This window comes from Chironomus tepperi, unplaced genomic scaffold, assembly GCF_022539635.2.
Source record: "Chironomus tepperi strain 1889 unplaced genomic scaffold, CSIRO-AGI_Ctep_v1 contig_85, whole genome shotgun sequence".
NCBI lineage: Eukaryota > Metazoa > Arthropoda > Insecta > Diptera > Chironomidae > Chironomus > Chironomus tepperi.
Genome location: NW_027226207.1, coordinates 8,725,356 through 8,741,136, shown reverse-complemented (window position 1 = coordinate 8,741,136; position 15,781 = coordinate 8,725,356). Strand labels below are relative to the sequence as shown.

General features: G+C 29.8%; 1 protein-coding gene across 1 annotated transcript; it reads right to left on the bottom strand.

Moving 5' to 3' along the window:
* Positions 1-415: 415 nt before the first annotated feature.
* On the bottom strand, positions 416-14,956 carry wdb (serine/threonine-protein phosphatase regulatory subunit widerborst). The gene is made up of 8 exons (XM_070634938.1): positions 14,565-14,956; positions 8,908-9,228; positions 8,550-8,749; positions 8,213-8,407; positions 7,726-7,916; positions 7,223-7,556; positions 5,030-5,259; positions 416-4,712 (listed from the first exon to the last, which is right to left on the bottom strand). Exons 2-8 carry the CDS (start codon positions 9,044-9,046, stop codon positions 4,433-4,435), a joined length of 1,569 nt encoding a protein of 522 aa, XP_070491039.1. The 5' UTR covers positions 9,047-9,228; positions 14,565-14,956; the 3' UTR covers positions 416-4,432.
* Between the last annotated feature and the right edge of the window lie 825 nt (positions 14,957-15,781).

Genomic DNA, 15,781 nt, shown 5'->3' with positions numbered 1-15,781 from the left:
TCAAAAAATCCTTATTTGCAGCCAATTTCTTCATCCACATCTCGGGCACTTTTTCATATCCACCCTTTTATAATGCGATACAATGTTTATTTGTGTGTGTTTTCTTGTGTTTTTTCCATCTTTAATAGATTGCAATAAGTTTTTTATTTAAAAAGAGAGATGGACCTTAATGATTATCGATGGTTTTTCAATGCGAATAAATTGTGAAATATTTTTATGTTTATTATCATTGTTTTTTTATTTTTTGATGTAGTAAGAGGAACGAGATAGTTAAGATAGCAAAAATATGTGTTGAGTGAGTTTTGCCGGAATTTATATTAAAAAATATTTTAAAGGAGGTCGAAAAAATGAAAAATAAAAAAATTAAGGAATAAGTATTTATATATATATAAAAAAATCACTATGCAATGAAATGTTCACATTTTCTCCAACATTTTTTTTTTATTATTATTATTTATGCAGTCTAAGACCTTTATTTTGATAATAAAAATTATCTCCTAACATTTTTTTTTTTCTTTATTATTTATTTGCTTACTGTTTTTGCATTTTTCTTCACTTACATGGGACATCATCATTAATTTACTTTTTTTTTCATTATTTTTATTTATTATTATTTTTTTTTTCTCATTTCTCAGGAATAGAGTCCATTAATTAATTAGTTAATTAATCACCATTATTAACAGAAAAACGTAACTATTCATTTTTTTTTCTCATCCATTCTTCTTCTTTTAATTATTTATTTATATTTATAATATTTTTTTTTTTCTTTTTTTCTTTTAATTTATGATCGTAGGCTGATTGTAAGAACTTGTTTTTTTTTTTTTATTATTTTATTTCGTGACTGACAATTGAGTGATTGGAAAAATTTATGAGGAATTTGAGCCTTATTTGGGCAATAATTTATACAATTTTTTTATAGTAATTTTCATGAAGCTTCTGTCAAGCAGAGATGCAAAGCAGGCTCTTGTCACAGACAAAAACCGTACGATATCTTAATAATTTGTATGGTTTCTCTTTCAAAACCATACAAATTACCAACATATTACACAATTTTTGCCTATGACTGGTGCCTGTTTACAACTCTGCTTCTGTCAAGGATGTGGAACTGACCAATAACATTTTTCATCAATTGAATCAGTTGCACATCCTTGACTTCAGATCAGAGCTCGAAGTCGACTCCAATTTTAAATGGACTCCATTTCGATTCCCACACAAAATCCGAGTCGACGTCGTCCACTGCTTCAGATCTTACACTTCATATAGCTTCTTATTCGTTATAATTTTATGTTGTTGTAAAGCTGCAGGTCATAGATTTTGTTTCTACTGGATATTTTAATTAATTAGACACTCATTACACATTCTGGACATATGAATTTCCATATTTTGGCAGGTCTTATAAGTTGGTTTCTTACAAAATTTTCTTAAATAAATATAAAACATCCTTAATAATTTGAACTTATTTTGGGTCGTCTTCTTGTTGCTATCTTGTTAGTTTACTGTATTTCAGATCTAGTCCAATCAAGTGGGCAAATATACGTTATAACTAGTTGATGACAAGTTAATGTCCAGTCTAATGTATTTTTGTCTACTCCTATAGGAGTCGACTAGACTTTTGTATGCAGTCGAATCGACCTTTTGATACAAAACTCGAATCGACTTCAAGCTCTCATTCAAACTAAGTTAGCAACAAGAAGACCATCCTCAAAGTTAATAAGATGTACACATTGAGAAACTCAACCAGATTTATAGGATTAAAGCATGATGATCATTTTAATATTTATCGAACTTCACGGAAATCGATAAAAATTAATTTGTTTTTATTCTATTAAGTCTTGATTAATGCTTAGTACTCAGACATTCAGGGTGGTGTGTGTCCATAGACCCTAACTGGCAATGATACCGCATTTAATGGTATATCTGTAATATGAATGCATACTCTTTGCCTGTTAAGGAGAGGTTCTCAGTCAGGGTAGTTTTGGGGATTGAAGCTTCTATGTCAGAACTTGAAGTTGAGCAAGGAACCAACTTCGAGCTTAGATCTGATTCTATCTCACAAAATATATAATAATAAGCTTTTGAACTTTAATGAATGAAAAATCAATATTAATTCAGAATTTGATGAGAATTAAAACAGAAAAAGCTTGAATACATACCAGAACTTATTATTTTTATGGTACATTTACTAAACACACTTGATAAACTAATTATTAGGATAATTTTTTTTGGACTGATTCACTCTTAAAATTGCCATTTGAACTCGTTTTTTTTGCAAATCTTGATATTCGAGTTAATTGTATTTTCTAGGATAAATTTCACAAAAATATTGAATTTTCTTGAAAAATCTTCGACCATCTAGATTACTATTTCTTTCTGCTTATGAGGCATGACAATCTTGAATAATTTTCTACAGCACAATAAGTCATTAATCTTGACAAAAACAAATATTTCTTCATCTTCAGATCATCCCTAGTCTCAATCTCTGTAAAACAAAACAAAAAAAAAAAAAAAAAATAGGAAGTAAAATGAAGCATGAACAAAAAACAAAGACCCAACAATATATCCTCAGAAATTTTCAACACTCAATTATCAATCAATTATTTAGCGTTATAGTTTCTTTGTTGTTGTTGTAAGTGTGTATTTTTTTTTTCATAAATTTTATCTTTTATGTGGACAAAAAAAAGGATTTTTTTGATGATAATGAACGTAAAAAATTAAGAATTAATCGATTAATCTTTGTAGTTTGCTGTTTTGAAATGGCCAAAGGATATTTTTTTTAACATTTTTTTTTTTTGTATTAAGGATTTGAAGATTTGTGTGAGATTGTTGGACATTTTGTGTTAATTTGTTGGATATTCCTAGCAGGCAAATGGACTAAAAATAAAATAAATTAATTCATTCTCTTCTAAAACAGCTCTTTAATTCATGATCTATGGACTTCCTTAGACTTATTTCGATTCAAAAAACATAACAATTCAATTCATACTTTAAAAATGAAATCTCAGGTTGATGATTTCGTATTTCAGTCAGTTTTAATAATTCTAAATTCGGTAGGTAGCATCGAGGATCGAAATAAGTCATGCTTGGCTATTTCTATTTGATGTTTAAGCCAGACCAAATTGTTTATAATCTAACTAGGATAAATAACGATCATAAAATATTTGAAAATAAATCTCAAAATCAAACAAAGTGGTTTGAAAACCATACAAAGTGTTTTAAAAGTCCACAAATTAGTCTTAAAACCATACAATTCCTAAAAACAGATCAAGAGTATTCGAAAAGGAATTGTATGGTTTTGAAGCACAAATTTGGACAAATTCTCAAAAATATTGAAATTTGCATGGTTTTTATGTTCTTAAGTAATAAAATTGCCGAATTTGTGATGATTTAGTATAAAAATAAAGAATTTGTAAGGTTTTTAATGAAATAATTCAAAACAAATATCAACAAATTTTATATTTAGAGCAATTTTTGGAGGATTTATGATGTGAAAATTACTAGACGTGAACAAATGTTCCCCTCAATCTCACACACACACCTTCCATCCCATAAATTTGATAATATTAAAAACTAGAATTATTATTTTTTTTTTTCGATTTTACTCGTCTGTTGTTTAATTCATTTTTTTGGGAGTTTCTCTATTCATTTTTTTTATTAATGTTAATATATATTCTCTTTAATATTTTTACATTAAAATGAAAATCATACTTCTTTGAATTAGTTTTTAATCTTATTTTTTTCCAATTTCATTATAATAGTTTTTTTTCTCATTTACTCATCTTGTTTATTATGCAGTTGCAATTACAAATTTGAAATAAGCAATATTTTTCTCATTTTTTTTTTAATCATTTTTTGTTTATACAACTTTGAAATTATATATTTTATAAAAAAAAATTTCATTTCATCGTCTACTTGCAAAAAAAAAGGAGAAGAAAAATTCGTTTTTAAAAAAACAAAAATAAAAAGTATTCTAAACATTTTTTTTCTATTGCGTAAAAGTGGCTGCTTTTAGATTTAAGGGAGAATAATTAAAAAGTCATTTTTAAAAATTAAAGGTGAAAAAAAAAAATTATCATCACAAAGAAGTCGTAAATAAAAATTAAGAAGAGAAAAAAAAGCCATTTTTTCCGTGTATAAGCTTTTAAAGGATTTCTAATGATAAACATCATGTACAAAATATATGTAACAAAAAAAGAGAAGTAGTATTTTTTAAGTTTTCTTATATTTTTTTTTTTCTTTTGTTATCTCTTAAAAATTGTCCCAAAGAAAAAGAATGAAATATTCTATGGTAGTTGAAAGAAAAACTTTTTTTAACCGTCATGCTGGTATGCTTTTTTTTGTGTATTTTTTTTTGTATGCAATTATTATTTTTTTTTTAAAAGAATCAACAACATTCAATTTTGTTAGTTTTACTCTTACCATTAGAATTATTACATCACTTGGACATGGAACCACCAGCAGCACTTATTGACAATGAATTCATTTGCGTACTTATAGCTGAAGCTGAATGGCTTGCTGATGATGCAGCTGGGTTGTTCTGATTATTTGTTGCAGTGCTGTTCAATTGATTGCTACCAACATCACCTGATGTTGTTGACGATGGTATTGTTGGTAATGTACCTATCGTTCCATGTTTATCACCTTTTTGAATCTCATCAGCTAATTCATGAAGACGTTTCCATAATTCTTCACGTTCTCGTTCGCGCTTTTTCTCTCTATAATTACATCATAAAAAAAATGAAGAAATTTTCATATTAATTTCCTGCTTTTTCAAACAAATAATAATGTAGAGCGGATGATTATAGTGCAGTTTCTGCTGTAAACAATTGCTCAATTGAAAAAACCGACAATAAATTGATTATTGATTAAAATTTTTCAAAAAATTTAAATTAACGGTTTTTTAGCATTGCCAACACTCGCGAGAGTCATTCAATCATAAATTGAACATTCAATTTATCATTGTTTTCACAAAAATTGCACTTGTAACTGCACCAACTCTTATCATACAAAAAAAAATCCCCAATACACATACTTTTGTCTTTCAGCTTTATAACTTGCTGTCAATTCGTCAAATAATTTCGAATTCATTTCCATAAATGTTTTCAGAACGTTGTAAACTAGTGCAACAATTGTCTGATTCCAGTGCTCCTTGCTAATACGATACAAAGCTGGAAACATTATCGGCATTATAACAGCATTGTTATCCTCAATTAATGACATTGCATATTCATTATTCCAAAAATACAATGCACGTTCAGCCACCTAAAGGGAAAATAATGAAAAGAATATAAATAGAATTAAAAAAAAGATATGTATTAATAATTAAATTCAATTATAAAGTTGAAATATGACGATGAGAATGAAATTAGTATGAAAACTTTTTTTTTAACAATCCAATGCCTTGCTTCCTTTACATCAATGAGGGTGCCGGAGTTTACATTTGTTGTTAAAAAATTCATTTCCATTTTAAATTAAGAAAAAAAAAATACAAATGTGAGCGATTATGATGAATGAATGAACTTAACAGTGTTACATCATGTTTTCTTCTTTGATAACGTCTATAAATAGCATAAGCAAATAGCTTCTATTGCTATAAACAAAAAAAATCAAAGCAAGATAACGTACACGAATATGCGTAAAATCGACTATCAATCGCGATAAATAGTATAAATTAGTGTTGAACGCATGGCAAGGACGAACATTACCATAAAATTAGATAAATAGCTCAATTCTAGCTTTTACATTAGTTGTTTGGGGTCGATAGTAAAACAAATCAACCCCTTTACACTACCGAATCGTAAAAAAAACATTCCGATAGCCACTGGAGGACACGAAAGAAAAGTACAAAACAAAACGAGGACATTTTATATTAAATTGAGTCGTACGCTGTGCACCACTTTATGTAATTTCTCACATAAAGAAATGTAATTGCTTCGTGTAATACAATGTAACTTGTCATAAATTAAGAAAGCACCGCATCACGTACAAAAGACTCCAATTAAATTGAGCAAGAACGTCAGCACGTAGATGGAGGTCTTTGAATGAAATTTAACAGGAATCGTATGAAGCATACCAATGTCTTTATTATTTTTATACACGTCTATTTATGTCTAAGATTCTAGGCAATCAAAAAAATTGTGTCTGATTTCTTATAGGCATTTCCTGTGAGGTTTTAAGCATGTCTGCTTTTGATTAATCGACTAAAAAATTTAATAATTCAAGTAGAAGATTTTTGCTAATTAAAATTCATGTGTAGACTATGTTGAGGATTAAAAGGATTCGTGTGAAACTAATTAAGATGCTATTTTAGGCATTGAGGAGAGAAACTTTTTTTGTTTTGTGAATTGATGTCTCAAGAAGAAATGAAATATATAGGAACAGCCTCAATTCAATCCTTTTTCGAAGATTAATCCAATCCTATTATTGAATATTTAAAGAAGATAATCCAATAATCGTCAATTTATCATTGTCAACATCATGAATACCTTAGAATGTCATTTTGTACTTCTATAATTCCATTTAATCCAATTTAAATGGAGAGTTTGGGTTTTTAAATCTTAGGATTTATTTTTAATCCATGGATTAATTTTAGTTTGAATTATTTTAATTCTAAAATTAAGCCCTGATGTAATCAGAAGAACTAATCACATAGCTATTTCAGCCTATCCAGGCAGGGATTGAAACTCTATCGACATACTTGAGCAAAGTATCAATCCCTATTTGACTACATGACTTAGACAGCTAATACTCATAGAATATACTGCAATAAATCTATAAGCAGACTAGAATCGATCTTTGGCTGTTGAGTCTTTTCTCGAATGCCTTGTAAGCTTCACAGCCCCTGTGATTAGCTGAATGATCTCAATAAATCACACATTACAAGCTCGATGATTTCATTACAAAATGTATGAAATATTAATTTGAAAAATCTCATCGATAATTGATCAACACGAGCCTCCATATCGGAAAGACCCAAAAACAAAAACAGTTGTTGACCTTTTAATTTAGTCAATTTAAACATAGTCAGACATAATTTATTTGAGAAATAAATGTAATAAGAATGCGTATGCTATTAATAATAAATAAAATTGAGAGAAATGAAAATATAATAAAAACATAGGCAAATGGCCAAAGTGGAAGCGCATTATGTAAAGGAAAATAAAATAAAATCAAAGAATGTGTGATGCAGCAGTCATTTAAAAGTTTAAATTAATTGATGACATACCTGAAAATGAGGGCTTGAAACACACTTGGCAATTTGCTTAAAAAGGGGCTCCATAATTTTCACGAATTGAGGTGGTTCAATCACATCCAATATTTCTTCAATTTCGCCCAAGAACATCGCCTCTTTTTGGGAACATGTTTTTGGCCAGTATTTAAGTAATCCTCTAACGACCGGCTCCGTGAGAGATGCATCCTTCTCAAGAAATTGGACAACGCAATATGCCAACTGAGCATGATACAGCGATAAACATTTCACCTTATGCAATGGCAATAAAACTTTTACTAAAAATTGTTTATGTTCAGCTTTAAGTGGCAATGCAAAACCGTTGATAATGCTGCAAAAAAAAAGTAAAATATATAATAATAAAGTTATGAAAATAAATATATATATATGAGAAATAAGAAGTCGAGTGAGGCATTTATCCCCTATAAAATTGTATAAATCATATGTAGCATAAACGATAATCCTCCATGTCATTATAAAACGTTCAAATATGCACGTACCTTCCCAATATTTCCAGCAATTCTCCTACTCCATTAAAATGCTCTGTTTCGTATATGAAACGTAAGAAAATATTATTAATTTGTTTCCGTATAAAGGCGCGAAGGCCCAAAAATTTTCCATATATACGATGAAGCACTGTTTTTAAGAAATCGCGCTCTCTTGGATCCTCTGAGTCAAATAGTTCAAGCAACTAAAAAATGTAAAAGAATTTTTTTTTTCCAAAATCAATAAAAATGTCATTTCTTCTTATTCACTTTTAGTCTTTGTTGTTTCAAGTAATGGACTAAAGGTAATTGTTGGGACGTTCCTTAGTGACGTTTACTCTTCATCCTTAACTTCTCAAACGATAAAAATGTCTTCATAAATAGGAATTTCTCCATCATTTGTGTTTTACAATTTAACGGCTTTTTGAAAATCAAATGTTTTACCGAGGAAGTAGACGTCACTAGCAAACAATCCCCCGAAGAAAATATCGCATGCACAAACCTGCAGAACAAATTTTTGGTCAATAACTTTCTTTCCAATTGTAGCCTGAAAGTCCGACGATTCAAGGAAGCGTAAAAATACTTCATATACTAATTGTAGATGCGGCCATGATGCTTCCAACGTTGGATCATCTTCTTCAGGATCGAAATCTGGATTTTCGCTTGGTGGCAATGTGCGAAACAGATTTACAGAAATCTAAAAGTATAATTTTAGGCAATTAGAGAGCTGTTAATGGACATTTTGTCTGCCAAAACTATCAATGCCAATAAGATTTTTGGCAGGTAAATTGGCATTGACCGTTCTAAAACGGAGACTTTAAAATCAACAGGACACATACCATTCTTATAATCTCTGGATATACTGCTTCGGTAAGGACACCACGTCCATGCGTTATATAAGCAGATAGATCGTTAAGTGCAGCACGTTTTATTTCTTTCCCCTTCAAATCCGAAACTGGATCCATAAAATCAAATGAAACGCAACATTGTCTCAATTTTCGTATGAATAGTTCTTCTTGTTCCATACTCGATAGGTCAACTAAAAAAAAAAAAATAAAAACAGTAAAGTAAAGTGGGAAAAAATATTATAATGTAGACCGTAAAATTTATTCAGCAATAATATCAGTCAGGCACAACACAAAAAAAGAAGGCACCGATTGATAAGATTATGCTTATTAATGAATTTTGGTTCCTTACCCTTAAGCGGCGGTAATTGTTGTAGTTCTACATCTTGAGAATTTCGATATCTTGATGAGCCCTGAGACTTGCGACTTTTCTTTTTTAAAGAACGCTTCGCAAACGGATCTATTCTATCCACAAATGTACCCGACGACATGTTTATTTTTCCTTTATTTTTGTTTTATTAGTATTTATATTGTATTTTTTTTTTTTATTTTTTAGTATTTTTTTCCTATATGCACTGAATTATACTGGACGTAATTGAATAATAATTATGAGTGATGTAGCTGCTATTCTCCTATATATATGTATGCTTCAATTCCACCAAAAACGATAAATCTGCAATGAAAAATAGAGGATAAATTGTTATTTTGTGATTAATAGGGAAAAAAAAGTTCAACAAACATGAAAAGTTGAAGATTATTGATTGAATTTAGCGCATTTATGGCAATAAAGGATTGCTTGTTATTGCTCACTGGATCTTTATTGATCCAGTCAAATGATATTATGTAAAACTGTCTAAGAAAATTTACTATTTTGTGATGCAATTTTGTGTTTCATGGAGTTTTTCTGGACTGTCGTGTCTATAGTATTGTGGAATCGAGCCATGTGTAGGTGTAAAATGATCTGTCATTTTTAAGTATAAATTAAATTAATTAGAAGCTAAATTAAGCTAATTAATTTAAATATTTGATAGATATAAATAACGATCTTTTCGAAATTGAATTTTAACGGTCATTTAAAATTTGAAATATCAAGAAACCTTACAAATGAAATAATGAAAACCGTACAAAGGCAGAAATTGTAAGATTTCAGAAAGGAGAAGCTAAGCTAGGGAGAATCCTGTAAAGACAAGAAACATGCACACCTTAAGTATACTAGATTTGCATGTTCGTGAGCGTAGCTCTTAGCATACTCTGCTCTTGAGAGCACGGTCTGTGGCTGCTAAAAACTAGTTTGCGTCAAGTTCAGAAGACGAGTCATCTCAAGCCAAATTTTCCATACAAAATTTGAATCTCCTTCGAGCTCAAATTCGAGTCAACTTCAGAAGAGTGTCCTCATTTTGATAACAATTCACACAATATCCAGCACACAGCACTGACCTTGCACAGGTATCTTTTGTATTTAACTAGTCACGTCCGTCATTCTCATACAACCCCAATATTTATTTATTTATTTATTTATTATGACGAGATCCTCATAGCAAAAAATAGATTAGAATAAATCCACACTGTCAAGTGCACAAAACAATCATCAAAACAAAACAAAAAAATCCTAAAGCCAAAAGAAATAGTAAACAACTCTAACACAAAAAAGTAACAATCTAGCCAGTCAGAAATGACAAGTTTCTACACCTGGGACGAAAATAATTTTTTTTGTCAAGTGACAAAAATAGAAATTCTTGATCGTCTTTGTCTTAACAAAAAAAAAAAAAAAAAGTGACAGAAAATTCTATACAAATGATGACGCTAATGAATAAGTCTTGGATACATTTTCGAGAATATTACTTAAATGTTCATGTCTATTAACTGCTTTAAATGAAGATCATTTATGAAAATGAGTTCAACGGGATCAGAAAATGATTAATTTTTGCAGAGCTGCTGTATACAAATAATTGGCATGTGGACGTATTGTCATGTACTTAAATTAGTTATAAATTAGTAAAATGAGCTTAGAAGTGCTAAATCCTTTAATACAATAGAATGAATCAATTCCCAGCATCAATAATGGACACAATTAGTTCATTCATCTACTGACCCACTGTGAATCATATGGAGTTAGTGCAAAGTGATGGAACAAATTTTTAATACTCTATTCCAGACTATTACAGTCACTTGTATTAACCTCCTTTTATCGTTCAGTCTCAAAGCATAAATTCAATTAAATTTGTGTTTAATACTGTTTTGTTCGACTCAATCAAGGCTTTTCGCTTATGGTAGCTCGCAAATTACTGAAGGGAGCATAAGGCTCAGAAGTTTGGAGCTAAGAGTCTACCTCGAATATCGCACTGCGTTCACTATGGCACCATTAGATAGAATAAAGATTAGCTGTCAAAAAACGGCAATGAGCCCTAATGCGCTCCAGCCAAGGAAGTAAGTAAGGAAATAAAGATTAGACCGTCAAAGACGAAAAGGCACTACATTGAAAAGTCGCCGGATCAATTTAGTATCACATTTGGAATTGTTAATTGACAAGAGGTAGGCAGCGATAGATCCAGCTTCAGGCGCTAACAGAGGGAAGACAGGAGTCACAGTTGATCTGTACGGCCAGCGGATTCAGTCAGGAAACGCGAACTTGCATTTCGTACAATTTAGTTGCTCATTCCTGCATCTTTCCTTATATTTCGTCCAAAGCTGGTTTCTCTAGAAGACTTAATGGTCAACCTTGACTTTAACAAAAGAATCCAGAATAAACCTAAAATTATATCAAGTTCAGGTAAGAAACTTTCAAGCTCAAATCTAAATTTTTGTGGATAGTCAACAATTGCATATAAATCAGCTCATCTTAGAGCTACGTGCTAGCATTAAGTTCCTAGTAAAATGTCATTCCCAGCTTTCAGAACATAAGAAGAACTTTCACAATCATTCTTTCCTAAATTCCCGATTCAGATTTCCCTTCATGACATCAAAGTCACTCATTTAATTTTCATGACAGCAATCCTCAGTGTCTTATTCACTATTTTTATTTCATTTTCTTTGAATCATAAAAAGTGATAAAGATTTATAATGATTTTTCGAGGTCAAAATTGTTTTAAGCGACTGAAGATGATGTTCGTGTTAAAAGCTGTTGACCATGAGATGGACATTACCTAATAAATTTTTTTGGGAGAGCCTTGAGCATTTTGTAAAGTTTGTTGACTTCACACTGATAAAAATTGAGAGGAGAATCAAACTGGATCATTTTGTTGTTTGGTGCTGATTGAGGAAGTCTTGAGGAAATTGATTGATTTTCCAAGGAGATTTTTTTGAATCAAAGGGTTGAGAATTAGGTAATGTAAGAAGATTCTCTTTAAGGAATTTCATCATGTGAGTTGCGTCAGTTTGGAGATTTTATAAGGAAAATTGATGAGAATGCAGGTAGTGGTCTGGAATAGTCAATGTGAATTTGTGTTATTCATGTTCAACTAAGTTACATCAAGGTTGTACGCAATGCCTTGAAGAATTGAGCCAAAAGGTTCAGAAATAGCAATTCTTAGTGAATTTCCAGTCTGGTCATAATGAATTCAGCCCAGAACACAGTTTGGGAACAAGAAAATCAGATTTTTGAGTGAAATTTGTCGAGTTGCACAATTCGTGTCTTACTGTTAATACGTCAATTTAGAGGTTCCCTAACGAACAAGGTGTTGTGTTCGAATTTACAGAAATAAAGATAGATCAAGGTACATTTAACCAGGAACAGAAACTTTTTCAACCGCTTTATTAACTAACGATTCACAGTGGATCAATAGGAACTAATCATCGAGGAGCAATACAAAACGCTATGTCGACTCGATTTCGAGAATCACAGTCAATGTATAAATATGACTATTTGATTTTATTGAATTTTATGAGGTTCTAAGTGCTGTCTAACTTCCTTTTAAGCCAATACACTGCAAAAGAGCAGTGCTTCAGCTCGTTTAAACTATCATCATCATCATCATCATTTTTATTGTCATTCCATTCACTATTCTACATATCTCATATCAATAATAGTCAGACTATAACTTTCTATACTATCTATTTTCACTAATGTATGCAGATAAATGCGCTAATAAAAAGGTTCACAAAACGGTAAAAAAAATATGAAAATTTTCCGGTAAATCCGGCACTAGATATATAGATTTATGATTTACATCGAACTGATAATCTAATGATAAAGGTGAGCACAATGTGATAAATAGTGTTGTTAACATTAGTGTTTTATGTCACTACAAATTGATAATTTTTTTTTTCTTTTTTTTGAGTGAGAAAAACAAGAAGAATGAAAAAAAAATTTAGGAGGAGATGAAATCAGAGAGAAATTTTACCCATTGATTGTTTTTGTCATGTTTCACTCACTCACTCACTTTCAGATACTTATTTTATGTCGGAAAATTTTTTATTTCTTTTTCTTTTGAATTAAACACTGAGGAAAATTTTCGTAGATTTTTTTTTTATTTTAAATTTATCACTTGGATTGTTATTGTAGATATTATGAAATAAAAAACTATCAGACCCCCGCTTTTTTCCCTATTCATCCTCATATTGATTTTCTTCTGCGATTTTTCTTCTTTCAAAAAAAAAATTTTTTTTTATTCCTTCACTCTCTCAAAAGTGCGCTTTTCTTCTTCTTATCACACACGAAAATAATATACAATAATATTATATATGTATACACATGATTTCAGTTTTCTTTTCATTAACAAAGACCTTCCACTGAGAGATTTCAGAGAGAATAAAAAAATAAAAAAATTAAATATCTTTTTTTTGTTGAGATATCAGAAATGCTCCACAAAAACACGACTATACCCAATAACTCGATAATTGATTTTTTTTTTTCTTCTGCATATTGAATTTTAAAAATAAAGCAAAAAAAGACTACGAAAGATTCACCAGCCGCGATAATAGCGAATTATATCCAGCCACACTAAAATATACATAGTTGTAAATTGTTTAAATAGAGAGTAGATATAGATATATATTTTATTTAGTATTAAAAAAAAAATCCATCGCCGTCTTCTTCTTGCTTTCATTCATACGACAAAACTTCATACAACATGTTCTCAACAAGAGAAGAGAATCAAAATGGCTGGCTCAAAAAAAAATATATATATATATATATAATATATACGTACGGGGAGGAAATACGATGAAAAAAAAAAAATAGGCAAAATTTCTCCATAAATAAAAAAAAAATTCCATCACATTGAATGATTATTGAATTTAAATATTACATTCACTAATTGCTTAATTCAATTCATCATGTACTTTTGTAGTCGTACTCAAATGACCAAGCTTAATTGTCGAATTATCTCTCACTTTTTTTTTTCGATTTGTTTATTTTTAATAAACTATTTTTCTTCCTCTTTTGAACTTTTCTTTCATTTCATTTTTCTTTTTTCGCGAACTTATTTTTAGAATCCCATGTATGACCATCAAGTAAAAGTAGTGACAAGACAGTCAAGTCAGCGATGAAAAAAAAAAAAAAACAAAAATTAGATAATGATTGCCAATGTCACTAGACTTATTAATTTCTTTATCTTGCGTAAGATTTGTCAGTTTTTCCGAGTTCCTGGCTCGAGTCACTTCCAATACCTGACATACATACAAAAAAAAATTTAATTAAAACTGGAATTGACGTAAATAAAATTATTATTATTTTTTTTTATATAAATAAGTCAGAGACTAAGTTAATGAGAGTAAATATATGCGGCATTTCTAGAGAGTGAAGCTACTCACTCGTGGACCAAACAAGTGACATTAGACATTGCTTAATCAATTGAATGAATGTACGAAAAGAATTTTTTTGTGTTGGGAAATATGAACAAAAAAAAAAATTGCACTGTATCTTGTACAATTGGGAAAGGAAAAATTCATTTTTCATTTGTACTGAGAAAGAAAAGGCTGAGGCTATATTGCGCATCGCGACAGTAACGACGACATGAGCGCAACATGCATACAACATTTTTTATGAAATATCCAACGCAAAAAACTCACCGAAAATTTAGTGATAATCCTTATTATGGGCTCACAAATGTCACTTAACTTAGATATTGGTGGGATTTATAAGAAAATTATTTATTCCAAACTGTTGTTAATGATGGAATTTTTAGTCTAAATCCACGAACTACAATTTTTTCATGTCACACGATTACTCTTTCAGTCCCACATATTTTTTGACACTTATACTTTATATGCTTGATACTCTAAATTTGGCTCTTTTTTATACTTTTATATACTTTACTTCACACTTATTCAACTTCACTCTTGTCATTTACCATTTCTATACAGTTATTTATTATAATTACAAAATTTTTTAATAAAAATGCCTTAATAAAGTTGAAAATTTTCTTATATCGTTCTGAATACACTCTAGATTTTTTATTTCAACTAAACGCACTCCAATTATTCAATCCCTATATTGACCGTTACTTCTTGCACACTTTTCTGTATTTATAGATTGCTCTAATTCACTCAATTTTAATTAATTAAACTTTTTAATTTGCTTTCATGCTCGTCTATTGTGTTGCTTGAAAAGCGCGGTAAAATTCAAATTCATAAAATACGTTAAATTTTATATCATTTTAGTCAACAGTTCAAGACTGTATTCGAGGCTGTTTAAGCACTCATTTATCTCATTTACTTTTCTTTTGTTAATTAACTATTGACACTTTTTGTTCTACATGATAATATATTGCTCTCTGTTAAAAAAAATTATATTCTCATACCTTACAATGTATTGCTCGTTGCTAACAACTTGATAGATGATGTTATTAACAGATTTATAACTTGAAGTTCTTGGACATGATTCATGAGGGTTTTGAGATGTTTGATTTTATTGATTAAATGTCTTTGGTTTGCTGATTTTTAGAGATTTTCTTTATTTTTTTCAGGTTTTGAAGTCAATCCAGAAAAGTTGGTTTAATTGGTTTTTCCCAAGTTTTTCCAATACTGTTAATTGATTGAATATTTTCAAAAAATTTCAATGATAATACGATTATTTTTAATGATTTCAGTAATTGTGAAATATTGTTTCACATCAGGGAATTTGACTTACATACATGCTTATGGATCATCTACTAGAGTGAATGGTGGAGCATTGGAATACATTGTGCAAGATATATTTATTTAATCCCAAATTCCTGTAGCTGTGATTATATTTTATCTTATCCATCCATAGGATTATAATTTCCTGTATCATTACGTGCTTAAAA